Genomic DNA, 27,565 nt, shown 5'->3' with positions numbered 1-27,565 from the left:
AAAACCAAGTAAGGATTTACTGTGCCTTACACGTCCATTCTCTTTGTCCCCTAACACTGAAGACCCCACTTCCTTGGATTCTCATTCCTTTTTTAACGATTTTATTTATTTATTGACGAGAGATACTCAGAAGCAGAGATATAGGCAGAAGGAGAGGCAGGCTCTCTGCAGGGAGCCCGATGTGGGACTTGATCCCAGGACCCCAGGATCATGACCCAAGCCAAAGGCAGACACTCAACTACTGAGCCACTCAGGTGCCCTGGATTCTCATTCTTCTTAACAGACAAAAGGCAGCTTTGCTGGGGCCAAGCGTGCTTGCTCTTCAGTCATGTTTTTCAAAGTGAATCCTGCAGAACTCTGTGTCTACAAGATCATAGTAAATGTTTTCGAAAAAGAAAGAATCCCAAGGTCAAATATATTCCCAATATAAGAATATATGACATATCAGGTCTTCCTCTTAGGTGAGCCACAGACTGTGTGTAGGGGGGGGTAATGATGGGGGATAACTATTTTACTTTAATTGTACTTCTTTCCTTAACATTAAATTTTTTTTTTTTTTTTTTTAGAGAGGGAGAGTGTGAGAGAGAATCTTAAACAGGCTCTTTGCCCAGCATGGAGCCTGATGCAGGGCTCAATCTCACAACCTGGAGATCATGACCCAAGACAAAATCAAGTCAGACACTAACCAACTGAGCCACCCAGGTGACCCTTTTCCTTTTTTAAAAAAAGAATCTTTAGAGATAGTGTTCCAGAGGACACAATGCATAAAACATTGTTTTATTGTAACATCTGTTACAGTTTAGCAACAGTCTCATTTTCTGTCATCCCTCAGAATTTCAGGTCTTTTACATGAAACATGAACCCTCTCAAAGTCATGAAGCACACTTCTGTCCCTGAAGTACAAATACTCTGTGCTCATACAACCTTCACCTCATGTAACAAACAGGGTAGTTTCCTGGACTTCCACTTGTTATTATGTTTACTTTTAACATACGCTTGACAATTCTCCACCTAAACTGTTGTTGCCTGCAGAGCTGCATGACAAAGCTGTTTGGTTTTATTAATTTGTTTTCCCAAGGATTTTAAGTAATCTCCACACCCAATGTGGGGCTCGAACTCACAACCCTGAGATCAACAGTCACATGCCCTACCCACTGAGCCAGCCAGGCGCCCCTTGGTTTTGTTATTTTCTCTTCACTCAGATTTAGTCACCACTTAGTCCCTCTTGGGCATCTCATTCACTGTCTTGGCTTTGAACAGCGTCTCTGTTTTGCAGTTCCCAAACCCATACTTCCTGTCCCAATCCATCTCTTATCTAAATTCTAGTCCCAAACATCTTAGCACCCCTGCTTTTATTTTTCTTCAACTCAGCTGAGCCAAAACTTGGCTGAAATTATCAGCTTTTCCTTAGGGGGAGCTATGCACCCCCATGGATGTGCCGTGAGACCTCAGCATTCACACAGACTGGGATTCAGAGAATTCATTTTATTGCTATCAGTTTCAAAATAAATGAATGAAAACCAAACCCAACATCATATCAGGCCTGCGACAAAATTCACTGGATTTAAATCCCCCAATTGAGGACCATACTGTGAAAAAGTCAAGTGGGCATTTAAGAGCCACTCAGCTCTGAGAACAATACTGGAGGGACTTAGTTCAAACTGGGATTTCAGAGCTAGCTTAGCATTTGGCGGGCGGGGGGAGAGGGGGTGGGGGTGGGGGTTTACCACTCAGGATGGTAGGAAGAATAGATAATTCTTTTATCAATGGGTAGGAAGTATAATTGGTGATCCGTTTGAGAAAATCCTGTGTGCTATTGGTGGGAATGTGAACTGGTGCAGCCACTCTGGAAAACTGTGTGGAGGTTCCTCAAAGAGTTAAAAATAGACCTGCCCTATGACCCAGCAATTGCACTGTTGGGGATTTACCCCAAAGATTCAGATGCAATGAAACACCAAGACACCTGCACCCGATGTTTCTAGCAGCAATGGCCACAATAGCCAAACTGTGGAAGGAGCCTCAGTGTCCATCGAAAGATGAATGGATAAAGAAGATGTGGTTTATGTATACAATGGAATATTACTCAGCCATTAGAAACGACAAATACCCACCATTTGCTTCAACGTGGATAGAACTGGAGGATATTATGCTGAGTGAAGTAAGTCAGTCGAAGAAGGACAAACATTGTCTGTTCTCATTCATTTGAGGAATATAAATAATAGTGAAAGGGAATATAAGGGAAGGGAGAAGAAATGAGTGGGAAATATCAGAAAGGGAGACAGAACATAAAGACTCCTAACTCAGGATCCCTGGGTGGCACAGCGGTTGGCGCCTGCCTTTGGCCCAGGGCGCGATCCTGGAAACCTGGGATCGAATCCCACGTCGGGCTCCCAGTGCATGGAACCTGCTTCTTCCTCTGCCTCTCTCTCTCTCTCTCTGTGACTATCATAAATAAATAAAATAATTAAAATTAAAATTAAAAAAAGAATGCAAAAAAAAAAAAAAGACTCCTAACTCTGGGAAACAAACTAGGGGTGGTGGAAGGGGAGGAGGGCAGGGGGGTGGGGGTGAATGGGTGACAGGCACTGAGGGGGGCACTTGACGGGATGAGCACTGGGTGTTATTCTGTATATTGGCAAATTGAACACCAATAAAAAATAAATTTATTATTAAAAAAGAAAAGAAAAGAAAAAAAAAGGACCTCTGTTCCTAAACTCTGTCCCCTAGTTGGTCTGGCCATGGCTGCTGTGGCTTCCCAGGCGGCAACATCAACTCTGCTGAAGGCTCTGGATGCCCTACCTGGCCTCAACTCCAGTCAGCCTCTATCATTGCAAATAGCTGGCTAAGCCTTTTCTTAATGTCAGGCTCACTGGGAGCACTGTAGGATTTTGTGTGCACTCTGACATGTTCCGCGAGTTTGGACTTATAAATGAAGCCCTTCCCACAGTCGCCACAGGCAAACGGCCTCTCAGGCCTATGGATGCGCTGGTGCCGCAGCATGTGTCCCTTCTCCCGGAAGTTCTTACCACACTCGGGGCAGCGGAAAGGCCTCTCCCCGGTGTGCAGGCCTTGGTGGCTGAGCAGCTGGGCCTTTAGGCGGAAGCTCTTGTCACATTTGGGACACTGGAAAGGCTTCTCCCCCGTGTGCGTCCTGACGTGTTCGATGAGCTTGGACTGCTTGGCAAAGCCTTTGCCGCACTCACAGGAGAAGGGCATCTCCCCGCCGTGCAGCAGCTGGTGCGCCTTCATGTCCGCCTTGACTCGGTAGCTCTTGCCGCACTCAGGGCACTGGAAGGGTCTCTCCCCGGTGTGTAGGCGCTGGTGGCTCAGCAGCTGCCCCTTCAGGCGGAAGCTCCGGTCGCAGGCAGGGCACTGAAACGGCCTCTCCCCACTGTGCACGCGGAAGTGCTCGGTGAGCTTGGACTGGCGGGTGAAGCCCTTGCCGCACTCCCCGCACGAGAAGGGCCGCTCCTTGCTGTGCGTGCGCCGGTGCGCCTGCAGGATGCCCTTCAGGCGGAAGCTCTTGTCACACTCGGGGCACTGGAAGGGCCTCTCGCCACTGTGCACCCGCAGGTGCTCGCGGAGCTTGCACTGGTGCGTGAAGCCACGGCCGCACTCCGCGCAGGAGAATGGCCTCTGCCCGCCGTGGCACAGCCGGTGTGCCCTCAACATGCTCTTCAGCCGGAAGCTCAGTTCGCACTCGGGGCACTGGAAGGGCTTCTCGTCTGTGTGCAGGCGCTCGTGCCTTAGCAGCTGGCCCCTCTGGCGGAAGCTCCTGCCGCACGCCGCACACCAGAACGGCTTCTCCCCGCTATGCATGCGGGCGTGCTCCGCGAGCTTACACTGCTTGGCAAAGCCCTTGCCACACTTCCTGCAGGAGAAAGGGCTCTCGCCACCGTGCGCACGCTGGTGGGCCCTCAGCAGGCCGCGCAGGCGGAAACTCTTGTCACACTCGGGGCACTGGAAGGGCTTCTCTCCCGTGTGTATCCTGCTGTGGATGGCCAGCCTGGACCGTGCGGTGAAGCGCTTACCACACTCCACGCAAACGAACGGCCTCTCGGGGTGGCGCTGCAGGGCCTCCGCGGGCCTCTCAGCGTGGTGGCACTCGTCACCGGCCCACCCGGGGTCTGGCTTCCCTCCCGACGGCACACGGGCCAGCTTAGCCTCCCCGGACAGGGCCCCCTCACCTTCTCCACCACAGACTAACCTCTCCCCGCTGGGCTGGCTGGGCGGGGCCTGCACGCTGCTCTTTGGGAGAAAGCTCTTGTCATATCCGGGGCCCTGGGAAGGCCTCTCCTTGTGCCACAGGCGGTGGCTGAGAAGTGTCTGCTTGTGCGGGAGGCACATTTTACATTCAGGGCACTGCAGGGGACTCTTCCCTGCGTGGACAGCCAGATGTCTAAGCAAATACTGCTTCAGGCGGAAGCTCCTCCCACAATCATGACACGGGAAGCGCCTCTGACACTGAGGGAGGCTCCGCTGTTGCTGTGGCTCAGCTTGTTTGCGGAACTTCTTCCAGGACCTACGTGGCTGGTCTTTCAGGTGGCTCCCCTCGTGCTTCTCTAAGTGGTCCTTCTTCCAAAAACTTTCTCCACAGACAGCGCAAGGGTGCTGGGTGCCCTCCCAGGAGGGAACTTCCTGGAAGCCAGTGAGACCCAGAGTTCTAGGACTTGAGATTCCTTCTCCTTGGGTAGGCTCCCTGGAACTGTGGACTACTGGAAATGGAGCCTGCGTGTCATGTCTGTGTGGATTCATGAGGGCCATGCTTTGGTCAGGCCTGAAGGAAATACCTCCTACTCCTTCTGAAGGTTTAGAGAAGCACTGGCCCTCTAGTGGATCTACTTGGAAAAGGCACTTAGCTTCTACTGAATTCACAGCTTGTTGGCTTCCTGAAATGGGAAACAAAAATTCAGTCAGTATTCCTGTCTGTGGCATGACTAAAGGCTTATGTCACCAGGAAAGGGAGAGGTGATGGTGACCTCTGGGGACCTGGGAACCCAGCTCCCACTGAGCTCCACAACCAGGGACATTTCAATGTGGTTCTATTTCATGGCTGAGAGTTTAGTGAGAGCACTAAAACTAAACTGAAAAAATATGTATCTTTAAAGAAGAAAATATAGGGGTACCTGGCTGGCTAGGTTGAAAGAGCATGTGACTCTTATGTCGCAGTCATGAGTTCAAGCCCCACACTGGGTGTAGAGATTACTTAAATAAAATTTTACAATGAAACGCCAGGACACCTGCACCCCGATGTTTCTAGCAGCAATGTCCACAATAGCCAAACTGTGGAAGGAGCCTCGGTGCCCATCGAAAGATGAATGGATAAAGAAGATGTGGTTTATGTATACAATGGAATATTACTCAGCCATTAGAAACGACAAATACCCACCATTTGCTTCGACATGGATGGAACTGGAGGGTATTATGCTGAGTGAAATAAGTCAATCGGAGAAGGACAAGCATTCTATGGTCTCATTCATTTGGGGAATATAAAAAATAGTGAAAGGGAATAAAGGGGAAAGGAGAAAAAATAAGTGGGAAATATCAGAAGTAACTCTTACTCTAACTCTGGGAAATGAACTAGGGGTGATGGAAGGGGAGGTGGGCGGGGGGGTGGGGGTTACTGGGTGACGGGCACTGAGGTGGGCACTTGATGGGATGAGCACTGGGCGTTATTCTGTATATTGACAAATTGAACACCAATAAAAAATAAATTTATTTTAATAAATAAATAAATAAATAAATAAATAAATAAATAAGACTTTAAAAAAGGAAAGGACAGCCTAGGTGGCTCAGCAGTTTAGCACCACCTTCGGCCCAGGGCATGAACTTGGGGACCTGGGATTGAGTCCCACATCGGGCTCCCTGCACGGAGCCTGCTTCTCCCTCTGCCTGTGTCTCTACCTCTCTGTCTCTCTGTTTCTCATGAATAAATAAATAAAATCTTAAAAAAAAAAAAAAAGAAAAGAAAAGAAAATACAGGGCCTAAACATAGGGCCAAAGCTCTGGAATCAGACTGTCTGGGTTCAAATCCCATCTCTCTACTGTGTAGCCTTTGTCAAGCTAAGTTCTCTTGGCTTTCGTTCCTTCTTCTGTAGACACAGGGACAGACACAGGGAAGCAACAGGACAAATGGTGGTCATGATTATAAAGTGACTTCCCGCATGTATGGTGCTGCGCATGTGCCTGGCATACCACAAGCACCTGTAAGTGCTCATCACCACCATGACTACAGGACCATCAGACTTGTGCCATTTTTTTTAAAATTTTATTTATTTATGATAGTCACACACAGAGAGAGAAGCAGAGACACAGGCAGAGGGAGAAGCAGGCTCCATGCACCGGGAGCCCAACGTGGGATTCGATCCCGGGTCTCCAGGATCGCACCCTGGGCCAAAGGCAGGCGCTAAACCGCTGCGCCACCCAGAGATCCCAGACTTGTGCCATTTTGATGTGCAGACATTCCTGGAGTCAAGAAGTCATGGCAGCACTGTCACTAATAGGCCCTAACACCACAGTTTCATGTGACCAAAGGACTGTCCCTAAGGCCAGGCAGCAGGGCCTAGGTTCTGGTCTCTGCTCCTCATCCCTATGCCCAAAACCTTTTATTTTTTTTAATATATTTTAATCTTTATTTATTTATGATAGTCACAGAGAGAGAGAGAGAGAGAGAGAGAGAGGCAGAGACACAGGCAGAGGGAGAAGCAGGCTCCATGCACTGGGAGCCTGATGTGGGATTCGATCCCAGGTCTCCAGGATCACGCCCTGGGCCAAAGGCAGGCGCCAAACCGCTGCGCCACCCAGGGATCCCCCAAAAACCTTTTAAAAAGGTTTTCTGGAAGAACTGATAACAGGGGGTAAAAATTGAAATAACTTGTGGAGCAAAACTCCATTATTATCCAGAAAGAAGCAGCAAAAAACTAAACAAACTGTTGACATTTCTTGGAATGATGCTCCCATTGGCTTTGTCATTCCATACTTTAATGCTGACTTTTAAGAATCCAAGAATCTCAGGGGCACCTGGGTGGCTCTGTTGGTTGAGCAACCAACTCTTGGTTTTGGCTCAGGTCATGATCTTGGGGTTGTAAGATCGAGCCCCGAGTCAGGCTCTACACTCAGCAGGCAGTCTGCTTGAGATTCTCTCCCTCTGCCTTTGCCCTGTGTCCCACCCCGCTTGTTCTCTCTCTCTCTCTCTCTCTCAAATAAATGAAATAAATATATTTTTAAAGATTTTAATTATTTATTCATGAGAGACACACACAGAGAGGGAGAGACACAGACAGAGGGAGAAGCAGACCCCATGCAGGGAGCCCAATGCAGGACTTGATTCTGGGACCCCAGGATCATTCCCCGGGCCGAAGGGAGGCGCCCAACCACCGAGCCACTCAGGTGTCCCTAACATAAATATTTTTTTTAAAAGAATCCAAAAATCCCAGACTCTCCCATCATACCAAGAAAAAACAGAGGAGACCTAATTTTAGGTATTCAAGTAGAGTCAACAGTCTTCAGATAGGAAGGAAGCAATTTTGCTTCCTAGAATTTGGATAACCAGTCTCTGATTCCTGCCACTGTCCCCCTCGCCCTCCCTACTACTAGCAATAGCTTACATTTACTGAGCTCTTACTGTGTTTCATGTATCACTTTAACACTTTACATATGTTAACGTATATAGTCCTATAATATAGGTACTTTTATTTATTATCTTCATCTTATAGGTCAGGAAATTGAAATATAGACAGGTTGAACAACTTGTCCAAGGTGACCCAGAAAAGACAAGATCCAGACACAGACTCTAGAACCCGTACTCCTAACTACTATACTTTGTGTTTCTCTAGAATACACAGATGTCAAGCTTCAGCCCAGCCAAGCAGGAAGATGAGATCAGAGAACTGAACAAAGATACACATTGTGATGTCTTAAGGATAGGGCCCTACATTCTTAATACTCACCCCAAAGCAGATGTCCCCCGATAACTGGATCAAATTGCAAATCAGCAGAAGGGCAAATTATGTTTCCTGATTTCTGTGATTCTCCCCAGTTCTTGAAGAACTCTCTCCCCTGTTCAATCCAGGATATTAGTTCTGGTTTGGGAAGTCTGCCATCTGCACAAAGAAGTCAGACAGGGTACTTTGGTTTCTTTCAGCACTAAGTTTAAAACACACGGAGTTGCTTTTATGTTTCAAAATGTACTCCTGGGGAGGTGGGCAGGGGATGGGGGTGACTGGGTGACAGGCACTGAGGTGGGCACTTGACAGGATGAGCACTGGGTGTTATTCCATATGTTGGCAAATTGAACACCAATAAAAAATAAATTTATTAGAAAATATACTCCTGGGAAAATGTATGAGACAAGATGTCAAAAAATAGATTACAGGTTTATGCAAGGAGGAGCAAAACTGCCCACACATCCTAACTGTACTTCCTAATCTATCTGGACCTGTTAAATCAGTTGTACTATTTAAATCCTGTCTTGGTCCCCATATGCCTAGCAGTATGTATTGTCATGGGTTTCATAAAACTCACTAATAGCATGCTTTGAGAATGGTGGAATAGTACTGCAGATACCATGGGAAGAAAGAGTGTTTGTCATTATATGGTCTCATTCATTTGGGGAATATAAAAATTAGTGAAAGGGAATAAAGGGAAAGGAGAGAAAATGAGTGAAAATACCAGCGAGGGTGACAAAACATGAGACACCTAATTCTGGGAAATGAACAAGGGGTAGTGGAAGGGGAAGTGGGCGGGGGGGGATTGGGGTGATTGGGTGATGGGCAATGAGAGGGGCACTTGGCAGGATGAGCACTGGGTGTTATGCTATATGTTGGCAAATTGAACTCCAAAGGTTTGTGGAAAAAAAAGGGGGGGGTTGTGAAAATAAGAACTGGAATGCCTTGGGATGCCTGGGTGGCTTAGTGGTTTAGCACTGGCTTCAGCCCAGGACGTGATCCTGGGGACCCAGGATCAAGTCCCATAGGGCTCCCTGCAGGGAGCCTCCTTCTCCCTCTGCCTGTGTCTCTGCCTCTCTCTTTCTCTGTCTCTCATGAATAAATAAATAAAATTTTTTTAAAAACTGGAATGCCTGTCCTAGATAATTTAAAAGTAGGTAGCTTTCCAGCTGAAATATTGTCAGAAGTCCACTGGTTACAGTGTTAATCACAACCACAAACATGGTGGAGTTCTGTTAGAATAAAAAAGTGTTGTAATGAAGTGTTGCAAGCAATGAAATAAGCAAATGAAAATAGTTACAAGATTCTCTAATATGTGACCCCATTTCCCTATAAGAAATGTTTATTTTACATATTTTCAAGTAAAACTTTTTAAAAATAATGTCTATTTAACAGAACCTAAAGTATGCTTCATAGATTGTTAAAGGGAGATCAGTGTATAGTTCATATCAGAGAAAGCGGGTCAGCCAGGTAATGCCTCAGGGTTAAAATGTCAAAGTGATATAGTACATGTGGAGACTGATCACTGTTCTAGATTCCTCCTTGCCCTCTGAAATCTGCCTTCAATTTCCAAGAATTCATGAGAAAAGGAATCACTATCTTTTATTTAAATCCATATACCTATTCTCAGTCTTCATCTGTTGAAATCCCAGCATCTTTTAAAATAATAAAAATAAAAAATATATAAATAAAACCAAGAAAATAATTCAATTTACATTAACACCAGAAAGAATAACACACTAAAGAATAAACTAAATTAAAAAAACGTAACACTTATACAGTAAAAATTAAAATATTGTTGAAAGAGATTTTAAAGGTGATTAATAAATAGATATTTCAACATTTATGAATAGGAAGGCTTAACATTATTAAGATAACAATATTCCCCAAACCCAACATACTTTTTTTTTTTTTTTTGCAGAAATTGACAAACTGATAATGGTAATCAAAACAGTGTGGTATTGGCATGAAGATAAACACACATATCAATGAAACAGAATTGAGAATCCAGAAATAAAACTTCTCCATTTATGGTCAATTGATTTTCCCAAAGGATGCCAAGAGAATTCAACGGGGAAACGAACAGTTTTTTCAACAAATGCTGTTGGGACAACTAGATATCCATAAACAAAAGAAGTTGGATCCCTACCTCACACCATATATAAAAATTAACTAACAATGGATCAAAGACCTAAATGTAAGCACTGAAACAATAAGTCTCTTAGAAGAAAACACAAAAGTAAATCTTTGTAACTGGATCAGGCAATGGTTTCTTAAGTATGACACCAAAAGCTCAAGCAACACAAGAGAAAAGAAACTGGACTTCATAAAAATTAAAAACTTCTGTGCTTCAAAGGATACCCATCAAGAAAGTGAAGAGACAACCCACAGAATGGGAGAAAGTACCTGTGAATCATATATCTGATAATGTTCTGGTATCCAGAACAAACAGAGAACTCTTAAAAATAACAAAAAGACAAATATACCAATTTAAAAATGGGCAAAGTATTTGAATAGACATTTCTCCTAAGAAAATATTTAAATGAAAAGATGCTCACCATCATTAATTATTAAGGAAATTTAAATTAAACCCACAATGATATACCAATTTGAATCCATTTGATCCTGATGTTTGGGACATAATTTTGGGGTGGAACAGGATTAACAATATAGGATTATATTTCTTTCTCTACAGATTCAATTACTTTAATTGGTTCTTTGGCAACAATAAAAATACATAATGTCTTGGATTGTGTTTTAGAAACAACACTGTATCCATAAAGACTGGAAAACTTACTTATGGCAATGGAATAGATATAAAGTATTAGAAACCTTGCAATATAAAGGAAGTCATATGGCCACGAGGAGGTAGCCAGAGAGGTGGCAGGAAGCACAGAAGAACTAACTGCATTCTCTTCATACACTGAAGGAAACAAGAGATATAAAGTTGATGGAACTTGATCTAGAAATTTGAATTATAAATGTATCCAATAGAGGCATGAAAAAAAAAAAACAAAATTAAGGAAAAATGGAAAAAAGGAGATAGCAGAAAGTTTAAGTGAGTTAATGCCTCATTTTTCATAGCAATAAGTAATGCTGCTAAACTTAATAAATCAAGTAATAGGGATGTAAGCATGATAGATTGGAGACAAGCACAGTAAGAACTAAAACAAAAAAGGTTAACAATGGTGGCCTTGGGCAATTAACAAGTGCAGGAGTGAGAAGGAAGCAAAGACTATCATTCATTGATACATAAAATGTATATATATATTTGTATATTTGTATATATAGTATATATGTACATACATATATGTATTTATGTGTATATTGTATATACATGTGTATATAAACACATGTAATATATATGTATATATTATTATATTTTTTTACCTTTTTTATAAATTTAGTTTTTATTGGTGTTCAATTTGCCAACATATAGAATAACACCAAGTGCTCATCCCTCAAGTGCCCCCCTCAGGGCCTGTCACCCAGTCACCCCAACCCCCCACCCACCTCCCTTTCTACCACCCCTAGTTCGTTGCCCAGACTTAGGAATCTCTCATGTTCTGTCTCCCTTTCTGATATTTCCCACTCATTTTTCCTCCTTTCCCCTATATTCCCTTTCACTATTTTCTATATGGCCCAAATGAATGAGACCATATGATGTTTGTCCTTCTCCGACTGACTTATTTCACTCAGCATAATACCCTCCAGTTCCAACCACGTCAAAGGAAATGGTGGGTATTTGTCATTTCTAATGGCTGAGTAATATTCCATTGTATACATAAATCACATCTTCTTTATCCATTCATCTTTCGATGGACACCGAGGCTCCTTCCACTGTTTGGCTATTGTGGACATTGCTGCTATAAACATCGGGGTGCAGGTGTCCCAGGCGTTTCATTGCATCTGTATCTTTGGGGTAAATCCCCAGCAGTGCAATTGCTGGGTCGTAGGGCAGGTCTATTTTTAACTATTTGAGGAACCTCCACACATTTTTCCAGAGTGACTGCACCAGTTCACATTCCCACCAACAGTGCAGGAGGGTTCCCCTTTCTCCACATCCTCTCCAACATTTGTGGTTTCCTGCTTTGTTAATTTTCCCCATTATCACTGGTGTGAGGTGGTATCTCATTGTGGTTTTGATTTGTGTTTCCCTGATGGCAAGTGATGCAGAGCATTTCCTCATGTGCTTGTTGGCCATGTCTATGTCTTCCTCTGTGAGATTTCTCTTCATGTCTTTTGCCCATTTCATGATTGGATTGTTTGTTTCTTTGCTGTTTAGTTTCATAAGTTCTTTATAGATCTTGGAAACTAGCCCTTTATCTGATACATCATTTGCAAATATCTTCTCCCATTCTGTAGGTTGTCTTTGAGTTTTGTTGACTGTATCCTTTGCTGTGCAAAAGCTTCTTATCTTGATGAAGTCCCAATAGTTCATTTTTGCTTTTGTTTCTTTTGCCTCATGGATGTATCTTGCAAGAAGTTACTGTGGCTGAGTTCAAAAAGGGTGTTGCCTGTGTTCTCCTCTAGGATTTTGATGGAATCTTGTCTCACATTTAGATCTTTCATCCATTCTGAGTTTATCTTTGTGTATGCTGAAAAAGAGTGGTCTAGTTTCATTCTTCTGCATGTGGCTGTCCAATATTCCCAGCACCATTTATTGAAGAGACTGTCTTTCTTCCAATGGATAGTCTTTCCTCCTTTATCGAATATTAGTTGACCATAAAGTTCAGGGTCCACCTCTGGGTTCTCTATTCTGTTCCATTGACCTATGTGTCTGTTTTTGTGCCAGTACCACACTGTCTTGATGACCACAGCTTTGTAGTACAACCTGAAATCTGGCATTGTGATGCCCCCAGCTATGGTTTTCTTTTTTAAAATTCCCCTGGCTATTCGGGGTCTTTTCTGATTCCACACAAATCTTAAAATAATTTGTTCTAACTCTCTGAAGAAAGTCCATGGTATTTTGATAGGATTGCATTAAACGCGTAAATTGCCCTAGGTCACATTGACATTTTCCCAATATTAATTCTTCCAATCCATGAGCATGGAATATTTTTCCTTCTCTTTGTATCTTCTTCAATTTCTTTCAAAAGTGTTCTGTAGTTTTTAGGGTATAGATCCTTTACTTCTTTGGTTAGATTTATTCCTAGGTATTTTATGCTTTTGGGTGCAATTGTGAGATTGACTCCTTAATTTCTCTTTCTTCAGTCTCATTCTTAGTGTATAGAAATGCCACTGACTTCTGGGCATTGATTTTGTATCCTGCCACACTGCCAAATTGCTGTATGAGTCCTAGCAATCTTGGGGTGGAGTCTTTTGGGTATTCTATGTAGAGTATCATGTCATCTGCAAAGAGGGAGAGTTTGACTTCTTCTTTGCCGATTTGAATGCCTTTAATGTCTTTTTGTTGTCTGATTGCTGAGGCGAGGACTTCCAGTACTATGTTGAATAGCAGTGGTGAGAGTGGACATGCCTGTATTGTTCCTGATCTTAGGGGAAAGGCTCCCAGTGCTTCCCCACTGAGAATGATATTTACTGTGGGTTTTTCATAGATGGCTTTTAAGATGTTGAGGAATGTTCCCTCTATCCCTACACTCTGAAGAGTTTGATCAGGAATGGATGCTATATTTTGTCAAATGCTTTCTCTGAATCTATTGAGAGGATACTATGGTTCTTGCTTTTTCTCTTGCTGATCTGATCAATCACATTGATTGCTTTACAAGTGTTGAACCAGCCTTGCAAATCGGGGATAAATCCCACTTGGTCATGGTGAATAATCTTCTTAATGTACTATTGGATCCTATTGGCTAGTATCTCGTTGAGAATTTTTGCATCCATGTTCATCAGGGATATTGGCCTATAATTCTCCTTTTTGGTGGGGTCTTTGTCTGGTTTTGGAATTCAGGTGATGCTGGCCTCATAGAACGAGTTTGGAAGTATTCCATCTCTTTCTATCTTTCGGAAGAGCTTTAGTAGAATAGGTATGGTTTCTTCTTTCAACGTTTGATAGCATTCCCCAGGGAAGCCATCTGACCCTGGACTTTCGTGTCTTGGGAGTTTTTTTGTTTGTTTGTTTTTAATATTTTGGTCATTCTTGCTTATTTTTTTTAAGATTTATTAATTTATGATAGACACAGAGGAGAGAAAGAGAGAGAGAGAGAGAGAGGCAGAGGAAGAAGCAGGCTCCATGCCGGGAGCCCGACGTGGGATTCGATCCCGGGACTCCAGGATCGCACCCTGGGCCAAAGGCAGGCGCCAAACTGCTGAGCCACCCAGGGATGCCCCTCTTGGGAGGTTTTTGATGATGACTGCTTCAATTTCCTCCCTGGTTATTGGCCTGTTCAGGTTTTCTATATCTTCCTGTTCCAGTTTTGGTAGTTTGCCTAATTTATTGGCGTATAGCTGCTCATAGTATGTTTTTTAAATCGTTTGTATTTCCTTGGTGTTCGTGGTGATCTCTCCTTTCTCATTCATGATTTTATTAATTTGAGTCTTTTCTCTCTTCTTTTTAATAAGGCTGGCTAATGGTTTATCTAATTAATTCTTTCAAAGAACCACCTCCTGGTTTTGTTGATCTGTTCAACAGTTCTTCCGGTCTCTATTTCATGGAGTTCTCCGCAAATCTTTATTAACTCTCTTCTTCTCCTGGGTGTAGGATCTATTTGCTGTTTTTTCTCCAGCTCCTTTAGGTGCAAGGTTAGCTTTTGTCTTTTTCTTTCCAGTGTTTGGATAGATGCTTGTATTGCTATGTATTTCCTCCTCAGGACTGCTTTTACTGTATCCCAAATATTTTGAATGGTTGTATCTTCATTCTCATTAGTTGCCATGAATCTTTTTAATTCTTCTCTAATTTCCTGGTTGACCCTTTCATCTTTTAGCAGGATGGTCCTTAACTTCCACGTGCTTGAAATCCTTCCAAACTTCTTCTTGTGATTTAGTTCTAATTTCAAAGCATTATGGTCTGAAAATATGCAGGGGACGATCCCAATCTTTTGGTATCGGTTAAGACCTGATTTATTAAAAAAAAAAAAAAAGACCTGATTTGTGACCCAGTATGTAGTCTATTCTGGCGAAAGTTCCATGTGCACTTGAGAAGAATGTGTATTCAATTACATTTGGATGTAAAGTTCTGTAAATATCTGTGAAATCCATCTGGTCCAGTGTATCATTTAAAGCTCTTGTTTCTTTGGAGATGTTGTGCTTAGAATACCTGTCAATTGTAGAAAGCGCTACGTTCAAGTCACCAAGTAAAAGTGTATTATTATCTAATTATCTCTTAACTGGTTATTAATTGATTGATATACTTGGCAGCTCCCACATTCAGGGCATAAATATTGATGATTGTTATGTCATCCTGTGGGATAGATCCTTTAAGTATGATATAGTGTCTTCATCTCTCACTACAGTTTTCGGGATAAATTTTAGTTTATCTGATGTAAGGATGGCTACCCCTGCTTTCCTTTGAGGGCCATTTGAATGGTAAATGGTTCTCCAACCTTTTATTTTCAGGCTGTAGGTGTCCTTCTGTCTAAAATGAGTCTCTTGTAGACAGCAAATAGATGGGTCTTGCTTTTTTATTGAGTCTGAAACCCTGCGCCTTTTGATGGGGTCATTAAGCCAATTCACGTTCAGAGTTACTATTGAAAGATATGAATTTAGTGTCATCATGATACCTATTCAGTCTCTGTTTTTGTGGATTGTTCCCTTGGACTTCCTCTATTACAGAATCCCCCTTAGTATTTGTTGCAGAGCTGGCTTTGTGGTCACATATTCTTTCAGTTCTGCCTATCTTGGAAGCTCTTTATCTCTCCTTCTATTCTGAATGAGAGCCTTGCTGGATAAAGTATTCTTGGCTGCATGTTCTTCTCTTTTAGGACCCTGAATATGTCCTGCCAGCCCTTTCTGGCCTGCCAGGTCTCTGTGGAGAGGTCTGCTGTTAATCTAATATTTCTCCCCATAAAAGTTAGATCTCTTGTCTCTTGCTGCTTTAAGGATCTTTTCTTTATCTTTGGCATTTGTAAGCTTCACTATTAAATGTCGAGGTGTTGAGCGTTTTTTTTTGGGGGGGGGGTGGGGATTGCTGTATTTTCTGGATCTGAACGCCTGTTTCCCTTCCCAGATTAGGAAAGTGTTCAGCTATGATTTGTTCAAATACATATTCTGGACCTCTGTCCCTTTTGGCACCCTTGGGAACCCCAATTAAACATAGATTTTTCCTTCTGAGGCTGTCATTTATTTCCCTTAACCTATCTTCACAATCTTTTGTTTTCCTCTTTTTTCCTCATTTTCCCTCTTTGCCATCAATTTGTCTTCTATGTCACTCACTTGTTCTTCTATCTCGTTAACCCTTGTTGTTAGGACCTCTAGTTTGGATTTCATCTCATTTAACTGATTTTTAATTTCTGCCTGATTAGATCTAAATTCTGCAGTCATTAAGTCTCTTTGAGTCCTTTATGATTTTTTCTAGAGCCACCAGTAGCTTTATAATTGTGCTTCTGAATTGGCTTTCTGACACTGAATTATAATCCAAATTTTGTAACTCTGTGGGAGAGAGGACTGTTTCTGATTCTTTCTTTTGAGGTGAATTTTTCCTTCCAGTCATTTTGCTCAGTGCAGAGTGGCCAAAAACAAGTTGTACTGGGAAAAGGAGAAAAAGGGAGAAGAGAAAAAAGAAAAGAAGAGAAAAAAAGGGGGGGAGGAGCAAACAGAAAACAAAAAAGGTGGAGTATCCTCTGATTCTATATACTGTAAATCCCTCGACTTCCCCTGGAACTTTCCAGTGCTGCTTGGTCAATAATTTGCTTTTCCCCTGTCCATCTAGCTGGTCTTCTGGGGGAGGGGCCTCTGTGCTGATTCTCAGGTGTGAGCACCTGGGGTAGCTGCTCAGCCCCTGCCTGGTACAAGGCTTAGTGGGAGTTGTTTATCCTGTTTATACTGTGAGGCCACTGTGAGGCTCAGTGGGGTTGTTTATCCTGTGAGGCCCCAGGAGGAACAAAAACAGTGGCCAGCTCTCCAGCTCTGGAGTCAGCTCCGTAGTAACTGCCACAGCTCTCAGTCTGCAGGGTCCTGGATGCTCCGGGGGCGGGGCCGAGGATCTGCATAGCTCAGGGCCCGCTCCTGCGGCAGGAGCGTCCTTGCTGCCCTGTGTCCTCCTGGCCTCCTCATGTCCCAGAGGGAGCGCCTAATCCTGGGCCCCAGCACCCCGGGCTCTGTGGCCTGCGTTGCTGGAATCCCACTCACTGGCCACGCAGCCCCCTTCAGGCAGAGACTCCACCCGAGCCCCTCCTGAGCTGCTCCCGAGGCCCTGCGGGGCACGTGCTGCAGCCCTTTAGGGAGTTCGGCAGCAGGGTGTGGGGCGCTCTCCCTGGGGTGCAGGTCCTCTGTTGGTGTCCCTGGGAGCCTGAGGGCATCCCCGCCCCTCCTGGGTCCTGCCTGAGCTCCCTGTGCCTTTCCGTCTGGGAAGTTTGGTGAAGCTCCTGCTCCTGCAGGCCTGGGCTCTCCTGTCCTGGGGGCACTTAACACACGGCCTTAGCACAGGGCCTTAGCCCGGCTCCTGGCGGGGCCCCTCCCCCTTGGATGCTTTTTATTTATTTTTTTCCATCTTCCTACCTTGATAGAATTGTGAACTCTTCTCATTATAGCATTCCAGCTGTTCTCTCTTTAAATCTCAGACTGAATTCATAGGTTTTCAGGATGATTTGAGTTATCTAGGTAATCTGGTGGGAACAGGTGACTTGGGGACCCTACTCTTCCGCCATCTTGCCCCTCCTCTGTCTATATATTATTATTATATTATATACATATAATATATAACATATATTATATATATTATATATATAAGATATATACACACACACACACACACACACACACACACAAAGACCAAGTAAGCAAGAAAGCTAAAAAGAACCCATTACCATAACCATGATGAGACAACTGCTGTTAAACATTTCAGGGTATAGCCTTACAAAATCTCTTTGCAGGGAAATATTCTAGCTTTCCTGAGTTATACAGACCCCACTGTAAAAACTGATAGGTAGGGACATCCTAGGGTAAAGATATACAGGCACATTATGGACATGAGCCAGGAGTGCTCCCATATGGAAATCACAGCAACCAGTGTTGGTGACTAAAAGCCCTGACTTAGTTACTTCTGACCACAATACACATCACACAGTCTTGAATATTCTCACATCACAATGTCTACCCCTGAGTAGGATTAGCAGTGCTTACAAGGTATTAACAAACAGGACTCGCGGGTAAAGCGGGTAAAAAATACCTTTCTGAGTTAATTTCTGAGAAATCTGACATAACAAACAGTAGCACCAAGTGACTGACACCTCTCCCAGACCCAGTTCTAGGACTTACCCACAAAATTGAACACTTCTTACCTAGAGAAACAAGAATCTCATAATTGGTTCTCATTACATGCTTGTAAAGCTCCTTCTGCCATGCATCTAGATTCGGCCATTCGTGCTCAGAGAAATAAATAGCAACATCCTCAAAAGTCAGGGGTAGCTGAAATTATAGACATAATACATATATAGGCATTAGTACTTCAAAAGGACTTCAACTCCTTCTCATCAAGTTATTTTTGCTTCTTTTTGTTTAAAGGTAAACTCTTATCTCCAAGGTGAGGCTCGAACTCACAACCTTGAGATCGAGTCATATGCTCTATCCCTGAGCCAGCCAAGTGCTCCTCCTCCTCAATTTAAAAAAATAACTTTAGTAGTGGACACTGTTTTTGTCTATTTAGCAACTTCTTCCTTGGGAACTACTCCTGCCCCCACTGCAGCCATGTGGTTCTGCTGTTAACCACTACACTGCCCAGAGCTCTTGATGCTTGTTCAAACTATATACACATATGGATAGTAAAGAATTTTTCTTTTCTTTTTTTTAAACAAGGTTGAAGGCAGCTTGGGTGGCTCAGCAGTTTAGTGCCATCTTCAGAGCGTGATCCTGGAGACCCGGGATTGAGTCCCACATCGGGCTCCCAGCATGGAGCCTGCTTCCCCCTCTGCCTGTGTCTCTGCCTCTCTCTCTCTCTCATGAATAAATAAAATCTTTAAAATAAAAAATAAATTTAAAAAGGGTGAATAAATCACTGCGTAACTTCCTTCACTTAATATATTACAGGTATCTTTCCAGGTCAATGTGTATAGGCAAAACCAGGTTTTTGTAAATTGCATTATATTTCATGAGGTGGGTATATATACACCACCACCACCACCCCACACCCCACCCTGTGATGGTACATACATTGTTTCCATTTCCTTTATAAATTACAAACAATGCTCTGATATGCTCCCTGATATATTAATGCTTTCACCTCTGTAAGATAAAACCTAAAAAGGAGAACTACTAAATCAAAAGGTATTAAACATGTTGTTTAATAAATACCATCCGATTGCCTTCCAAAAAGAATTCGGCATTTCTGCTGTTGTTAATGAGACTTCTCTCTTTACACCTTTGCCAGCACAGGTTGTTCTTACACTTTTTTTTTTTTTTGCCAATGTGATGGGTAAAAAAACTGTATTCATTATTTTAATTTGCATTAATTTGTGAGGCCTAGCATCCTTTTCATACTTTCAGTGGGGGGGGGGGGCATTCCACATCTTTGTGCATGTCTGTCTACTCAGGCACCCCTCACACTGCTTTTTTCTTGTATTATACTTTTCAGAAGAACCTCTTTTGTGGCTTCAGGGTTTAGTATCTTGTTTGGAAGACTTCTTATTCTAAAATTATAAAATATTCTCCTAAATTCTTCATACCATTCGTACAACTTTTATTAGAATTAGACTTTTTTCCATCTGGAGCTTATTTCTGCATATCATAACAAGAAAGGATAGAATTCTTTTCATAAGTGGATATTCAGCTTGTTATAAAATTCATTGAATATTCTTTTATCATTGATTTGGGATAGTTTTTCATTAACTAGACTTCCATTTATACTTGGATATATTCTTGTTCTACTGGTGAATGCATCTATTTTTTGCTCCAGTACTGCACAGTTTAATTCTTATAGTTTTATCAGATATTTTACTATTTAAGAGGACACAGTCATCCACCATCACCTCCATCATTTTCCACAGGGAAAGTGTCTTGAATTTGTCTGTTTTCAATATACATAAGCAAAGATATTATTTTGTCAAACGTATACAAATTCTATTGGGATTTAGGAATATGCCTAACATGTTAATTTTGGAAGAACTGGACCTCTAAAATATGGGATCTTTCCACCCAGAGACATCTCATTTATTAGACATTTTTATGTGCTTCAGTTAAATTTAGCTTTCTTCATATAGACCTTATATAATTGATACGTTAATTCCTAGGGACTGTAGAGGGGTTTTGTTGTTGTTACCATGTTTGAGGGGTTTATCCCACTAAATTTTCTAATTATGAAAGCTTGGAAAGTTAATTTTTATGTTTATTTTGGAAATGAATTCCCTTGTTGGCTAACACTTTCAATTGACTGCCTTGGATTGTCTACATAGAGAAGGAGATCTACAAATTAACACTTCTTTTAATGATTTAAGCCTGACTTTCTTACTGTACTGGCTGGAATGATATCAAGTAATAGTGATGATAGTATGCATCTTATTCTTCAAAGGAAGTGTTTGTAGTGGTTTACAAGTAATATTTTTTGGTTTCCTTTGACTTATTAACACCAAGATGCCTCTTTTTAAAAATATTTTATTTATTTATATATTTATGAGAGACACAGAGAGAGGCAGAGACACAGGCAGAGGGAGAAGAAGGCTGCCCGTAAGGAGCCTGATGTGGGACTTGATCCCAGATTCTGGGATCATGCCCTGAACTGAAGGCAGACACCCAACCACTGAGCCATCCAGGTGCCCCCCCTTTTTAAAGATTTTATTTATTTATTCATGAGAGACACACAGAGAGAGGAAGAAACATAGGCAAAAGGAGAAGCAGACTCCATGCAGGGAGCCCGATGTGGGACTCAATCCCCGAACTCCTGGATCACAACCCAAGCCAAAGGCAGATACTCAACTGCTGAGCCACCCAGGCATCCCGATGTCTCTTGTTTCTAGAATACTAAGAGTTTATCAAGAATTGGTTTTGAATTTCACTACTTTTCAAAACAATGCATTAGAAAAAATAATGCATGCAAATGTGTTTAAAACATTAAAACAAAACAAAACAAAAAAACCCACACTGGGATCCCTGTGAGGAGCCTGCTTCTCCCTCTACCTATGTCTCTGCCTCTCTGTGTATCTCTCATGAATAAATAAAATCTTCAAAAAAAATAAATATAAAACATTTTTATTTTTTATTGTGATGGCCTTGGATAAATTGAACACTTTCTAAGGTATGTAACTAGAAATATGTAAACTATTTATTTGTTAAAGTACTCTAATTACTTGGCTTTTTTCAAAATACACTTTTTAAAAAGTTTTTCATTCTTTTAGGTAATCTCTACACCCAATGTGGGACTTGAACTCACAACTCCAAGATCAAGAGTTGTAACATGCACTACCAACTGAGCCAGTCAGGCACCCCTATTGTTTTCTTTAAATCGGATTTAACTCCAAATGTTTTGCCATGTGTTTATTTTTCTTGGGTATTAAAGTACAGCCTGTGTTAACTTTTATTTTTATTCACGTTTGTTATATTCAATATGAAACTTGGATTTATGTTTTTAAATAATTCCTTTACATTTAAATTAGAAATTATTTTAAGAAAAAAAAGAAATTATTTTAAGTTTAGTGAAAGTCATTTCTACTGTTTTTAAAAATGTGAATTTGCTCTAACATGATTGATTAACATAGGGAATAATTTGCCACAAAATTTTTCACTTGCTTATATGCAATTTTGTCTGTGAGAAACTTGAGGTCAGTTCTACCTAGGGACAATTTTACCTGAGGGGCCATTTGGCAAAATCTAGGGACATTTTTGTCATGATTGGGTAGGGACTGCTACTTGCATCTAATGGGGAGAAGCCAAGGATGCCAATAAACATCCTACAATGCACAAGATAAGCCCCCCACAACACAAAATTATCCAGTACAGAATGCCAGTAGTGGCAAGGGTAACAAACTGTGCTAGCTGAACAAAGAGAGCCAAGTGGGAATATACATATGCATACTCTTGAAGAATCTCCGAGCTACCTCAGAGTACCTTGTTTTATAAACCCTACCTATCCACACCTGGTGTTACAACTTTCCAACTGATTTCAGATAATGGTCCTTCCACTTCACAATAATTCACAAGCACTACTCCTTGTACCCAATTCCATTAGCAAATTTCAGGTAGTTTTCAAGATAGTTTATTTTTTAATAATTTAACATGCATAAAACTGTGCTTTAATTAAGTTCTTTACTTCGTAACATGTCACTGACAGAAGAAAAAATAAAATAAGATAAAGAGATGGAGGCAAACCATAAGACTCAACTCTAGGAGACAAACTGAGGGTAGCTGGAGCTTCTGCCTTCGGCTCAGGTGGTGATCCCATGGTCCTGGGATTGAGTCTTGCCCCAGGTTCACCGCGGGGTGCCTGCTTCTCCCTCTGCTTATGTCTCTGCCTCTCTCTCTCTCTTATGAATAAATAAATAAAATCTTAAAAAAAAAAAAGAAACTCAAGTTCATTTTAGTCCCTCATCAACACTGTTTTTTTGTTTGTTTGTTTGTTTAGATTTTATGTATTTATTCATGATAGACTTAGTGAGAGAGAGGCAAAGACACCAGCAGTGGGAGAAGCAGACTCCATGCTGGGAGCCCAACGCAGGACTCGATCCCGGGACTCCAGGACCACGCCCTGGGCCAAAGGCAGGCGCTAAACTGCTGAACCACCCAGGGATCCCACAACAGTTTTTATACTCAGTCCTATTTTTTCTTCCAAGAAGCAAACATTATTATGCATGTAACTTTTCAGTGTGTGTTTTTAATTTTTACATACACCTAAGTAACTATAAATAAGTATTGCTTTGTCTTTTATGCACAAATCCTTTATTATACTGCAGCTTGCATTTTTCACTCAACATTTTGAGATCTGTCCATGTTGATATACAGAGAACTGATTTAACTTTGTGTCATGTTCCATCGGCTGAATATGTCACAATTTTTAATCCATTCTTTTACTGATTGACCATTTGTTTTCAGATCTCTTAACTGCATGTTCAGATCCTTTGCCTATGTTTTTAATGGGTCACTTGTCATTTCATTTCTGGGACTTACTTTATGTAATTTTTAAAAATGATTTATTTGATGGGGGGAGAGAGGGAGCGAAAGTCTTAAGCAGACTCTGTGCTAAGCTCAGAGCCTGACTTGGCGCTTGATCTCATGACCCTGGGATTAAGACCTTAGCTGAAACTGAGCTGGATGCCAAACCAACTGAACCACCCAGGTTCCCCCTTTATGTAATTTGATACTGATTAACTGTTGAGCAAACTAGGTTACAAATATTTTCTCCTTATGTATAGCCGTTTACTTATGCTTATATTGTACATAAATTTTTGGTTTCAATGCAAAGGTATCAATCTTTCCTTAGGTCATTTTGCTTTCTGTTTTAAAAAATTTTTCTTTATCTAGGTTACAAAGATATTCTACAATTTTCTTCCAATAGGCTTAAGTTTTGCTTTTCATGTTTAGATTTTAAATTTATCTAGAATATAATATTTTATGGTATACAGTGGTAATCTACTTTAATGCTTTTTTCTTTTTTTTTTTTTAATTTTTTTATTTATTTATGATAGGCACACAGTGAGAGAGAGAGGCAGAGACACAGGCAGAGGGAGAAGCAGGCTCCATGCACCGGGAGCCCGACGTAGGACTCGATCCCGGGTCTCCAGGATCGCGCCCTGGGCCAAAGGCAGGCGCTAAACCGCTGCGCCACCCAGGGATCCCCTAATGCTTTTTTCCAACTGGAAAAGTCAGTTGTCCCAACATTGGCTTTGAAGTTCTCTGTATTACTTTCTGAAAGCTGCCGTAACAAAGTACCCCAACTGGGTGGTTTAAAATAATAAAATACATTCTCTTATAGTTCTAGTGGCTAGCAGTCTGTCATCAAGGTGTCAGCAGGCCCATGCTGTCTCTAAGCCTCTAGGGGAGAATCTGTTCCAAGGCTTTCCCTTAGCTTCTGGTAGTGGCTGGCCACATCCTTGGCATTTCTTTTTTTTTTTTTTTTTTAAATGAAATTCTTTTTTTTTGTTTTTTTAATTTTTATTTATTTATGATAGTCACAGAGAGAGACAGAGAGAGAGGCAGAGACACAGGCGGAGGGAGAAGCAGGCTCCATGCACCGGGAGCCCGATGCGGGATTCGATCCTGGGTCTCCAGGATCGCGCCCTGGGCCAAAGGCAGGCGCCAAACCGCTGCGCCACCCAGGGATCCCAATGCTTGGCATTTCTTGATTCAAAGGTGCATAATTCCAATCTTTGTCTCTACTGTAACAGGCTATTCTCACTTTGCATGTCTGAGTCTCTGTATCCCTGCTTATAAAGATACCAGTCACACTGGATTAATAACCAACCCTATTCTGATATCGTCTCATTTTAACCAATTAAATCTGCAACAAACTTACTTCTGATAAGGTCACAATCTGAAGTTCCAGAAAGAACGGATTTTGGGGAGACACTATTCAACCCAGTATAGTCTGCATGTGGATTCTCTTTGGGTTTCCACTGCTCTGTGTGTCTACTCCTACACAAAACACTGTAATAATTCTATGGCCTTATAGTAAGTTTTATTACCTGGTAGGGCAATTCGCCTTTCATTGTTCTTTTTTTCAGGATCATACTTTTGACCTTTATTTTTCCAGATGAAATTTAGAACGTTTGTCTAAATTCACAAAAATCTGCCATTTTAATAAAACTGCAGTAAACCTACATATTAACTTGGAAGAAAAGTATCATTTTTACTGTATTCAGTCTTTCCATCTGTAGGCCTGGTTATTTCCCATTTATTTAGAATTTCTCCACAAAGGTGTTGCATATCCTTTGAATATTCAATCCTAGATATTATGTTTTCTTAGTGGAGACTGTTAACGCTATTTGGAAATAAATAACTAGCAATTCGTTTAGCAGTCAGGAAAAATGGTCAATAGACAAGTGTCTAATTAAAAAAAAAAAAAAAAACCGTAATGGCCAACCCTGTAAACCTCGAGTACAACAGACATTAAATAATCAAGTACGTGCACTCTGCCTAGGTTTCTACATCCTACCCTACTCCCTCCAAGCCGTCTTCCTTCCTGCTTACACTCAGCACAAAGTTAGCGGCTGAATTATCTTATTCGAGCCGCGGACGGACAATCACCTCAACCCTCAGAATCTTAAATCTTTCAAAACATTCGTTGTGAATTCAGTAACTGCGATGTCAAAGTGGCAGCGCTGACACGCACCGCGGGCTCTGGCCAGATTCTCCCCCGTCCCCCGTCCGCCGCCGAGCCCCAGACGCGGGGGCCCCCAGCTCCTGACACGCGGAGCCTCGCGCGGCACCCAGACTCCGTTCCCCCGCCCTCCGCTGCCGCCCTGCGAGGACCCCATGGGTGCCCGCCGAGCCGGAGCCCCAAGACCCGCCCCGACCCCGGCGTCCGCGCGGGTAGCCTTTCTTACCGGAGCCGGCTCGGCCATGGCCCTCCGCGCCCCGCCCGGCTCCCGCTCCGAGTCGCCCAACCGACACCCCCGGCGGCCCGCGACACCTTCCCTCGGCGCGCGGCCTCTCGCCCCGCCCAGCCCCGCAGGCCCGCCCCTGCGCGGGGCACGCCGGGACTTGAGCGCGGCCCCGCCCCACAGCGCCCCCAGCGCCCCGGAGGAGCCCTTGGTTGCCGCCGCAGCCGCCTAGGCTCGGCTTCCTGCAGCAGCAGCAGCAGCAGCGAGGTGGGTGGTGGGTCCTGGCGCCCTGCGGGAGTTTCCAAACCAGAGACCCAGACCCAGAAGCGCTAAAAGGCTCTGGAGAGAGGGAGAGCGACAGGTGGACGTGCAGAGGGAGCTGCAAGTGGGGAAGAGACTTGCTCTTCCCTGAGCCCGGGACGGAAAGGGGATGCGGGGATTGATTGGTTCTTACCCTAAGGGGACCCCAGGCCAGGGTAGGATGGTCTGTGAGGCCATCCCGGGGACAAGGCGCGGGAGGGGAGCCGGCCACGGGGGTCAAGGAGCAGCTCCCCGCAGTGCGGAATGGGGAGTCTGTCCTGCCGGGCACGCTGAATGTGTGCAGAGTGTGTCTCAGAATCCTTCCGCCAGGGGCCCGGGAGGTTGGGAATTCATTCTCAGGGAGTCAGACAGACACCTGGCATCGCTGACCCCATGGATTTACGGTCTCTAAAATCAGAGAAATGTGAAATGGACCTTAAATTTACCCGTCTTTCACTCTTAAGCACCCTGCGTGGTTGAAGTGCTGAGATATATGTAATTGCTACCCCACCTTACAGGTTTTCTTTAATAAATTTTTTTAAAATGTATGAAATTTAACAATGAAGCAAATTTGAAAATAAATAAAAGTTGTTTATAATTCTGGTACTTTCATGGAAATGCTCTATTTCCTCATATAAATCTCCATCCCTGTCCACAGACATGTACTTTTTATATGGTTCTGAGACACACATACTTTTTGTTTTTCACTTACCACATCAAAGTGTTCCGTGTTTCTCATTATTTTACAACTATATTCTTAAATGGATATAATTCAAGGTAACATTAATCTGCTAGCGTTGCCCTAACAAAGCACCACAGACTGGGCAGGTTAAAGACAGAAATTAACTTTCTTAAGTTCTGGAGGCCAGAAGTCTGAGATCAGGATGTCAGCAGAGCTGCTTTCCTAGGAGGACTCTCCTTGGTTAGCAGATGGGCACCTTCTTCCTGAGTCCTCCCAAAGTTGTTCCTCTCTCTAGGTGTTCAGTGCCCTACTAATCTTTCCATATTGGACTAGGGCCCACCCATAATGAATTCATTTTACCTCAATTGCCTCTCTAAAGGCCCTGTGTCCAAATACAGTCCTGTCCTGACTCCAACATATGAGTTTTGGGAGAACATAGCCCATAGGAGGTAAGGTAGTATGAAATTATTAGGGGCAGTTTAAGAAGAAATGTGGCCATAAATAATGCTGCTTGAATACTTTCATATACATAGTCTTAAAATACCAAAAGTACAAAGTAAAGACCAATACATTAAATTAGATTAACATTTAAAACTTTTTAACATCAAAAAACACAATAGCATAGCCAAAATCAGGTCAGACTGGGAAAAGATATTTGCAACAAGGAAAAGCATCCAGAGAATATAGATTAACTTCTAAATATCAAAAGACTACCCGGAGGAAAATGTGAAAAATACCGAACACTGAATTCACAAGTAGGGGGGAAATGAATAGGCAATAAATACACAAAAATGTTCTATCTTGTTAGTCAGGGAAATGCAGCATCTACTTAGGAAGATGTGCATATCCTATCACCCAGCAAGTCTTACCTTGGTGCTATTTTTGCATTATTTACATAGGAGCCATATTTAAGAAACTCTACAGCAACACTGTTTTAAGGGCAAAAACAGGTGAGCAATGTAAATGTCTATCACCCAGAGGATGGGTATCTTGTGGGGGTTTTTCCCCATACACTGCAAACTAGTAGCAAAAGTAATGAACTATAGCTAAAAACAGCA

The 27,565-nt window shown here is 42.6% G+C and overlaps 1 protein-coding gene across 1 annotated transcript; it reads right to left on the bottom strand.

Annotated features, from left to right (window-relative positions):
- Positions 1-2,580: 2,580 nt before the first annotated feature.
- ZNF786 (zinc finger protein 786) lies at positions 2,581-25,633 on the bottom strand. Its single transcript, XM_041753103.1, has 4 exons — positions 25,529-25,633; positions 18,344-18,470; positions 7,950-8,102; positions 2,581-4,889 (listed from the first exon to the last, which is right to left on the bottom strand). The coding sequence occupies exons 1-4, from the start codon at positions 25,544-25,546 to the stop codon at positions 2,806-2,808; spliced, it is 2,382 nt and encodes a 793-aa protein (XP_041609037.1). The 5' UTR covers positions 25,547-25,633; the 3' UTR covers positions 2,581-2,805.
- Between the last annotated feature and the right edge of the window lie 1,932 nt (positions 25,634-27,565).

The sequence above is a fragment of the Vulpes lagopus genome, chromosome 4, assembly GCF_018345385.1.
Source record: "Vulpes lagopus strain Blue_001 chromosome 4, ASM1834538v1, whole genome shotgun sequence".
Taxonomy (NCBI): Eukaryota; Metazoa; Chordata; class Mammalia; order Carnivora; family Canidae; genus Vulpes; species Vulpes lagopus.
The sequence above is the reverse complement of the archived record's forward strand: the minus strand, read 5'-3'. Positions and strand labels throughout refer to the sequence as shown.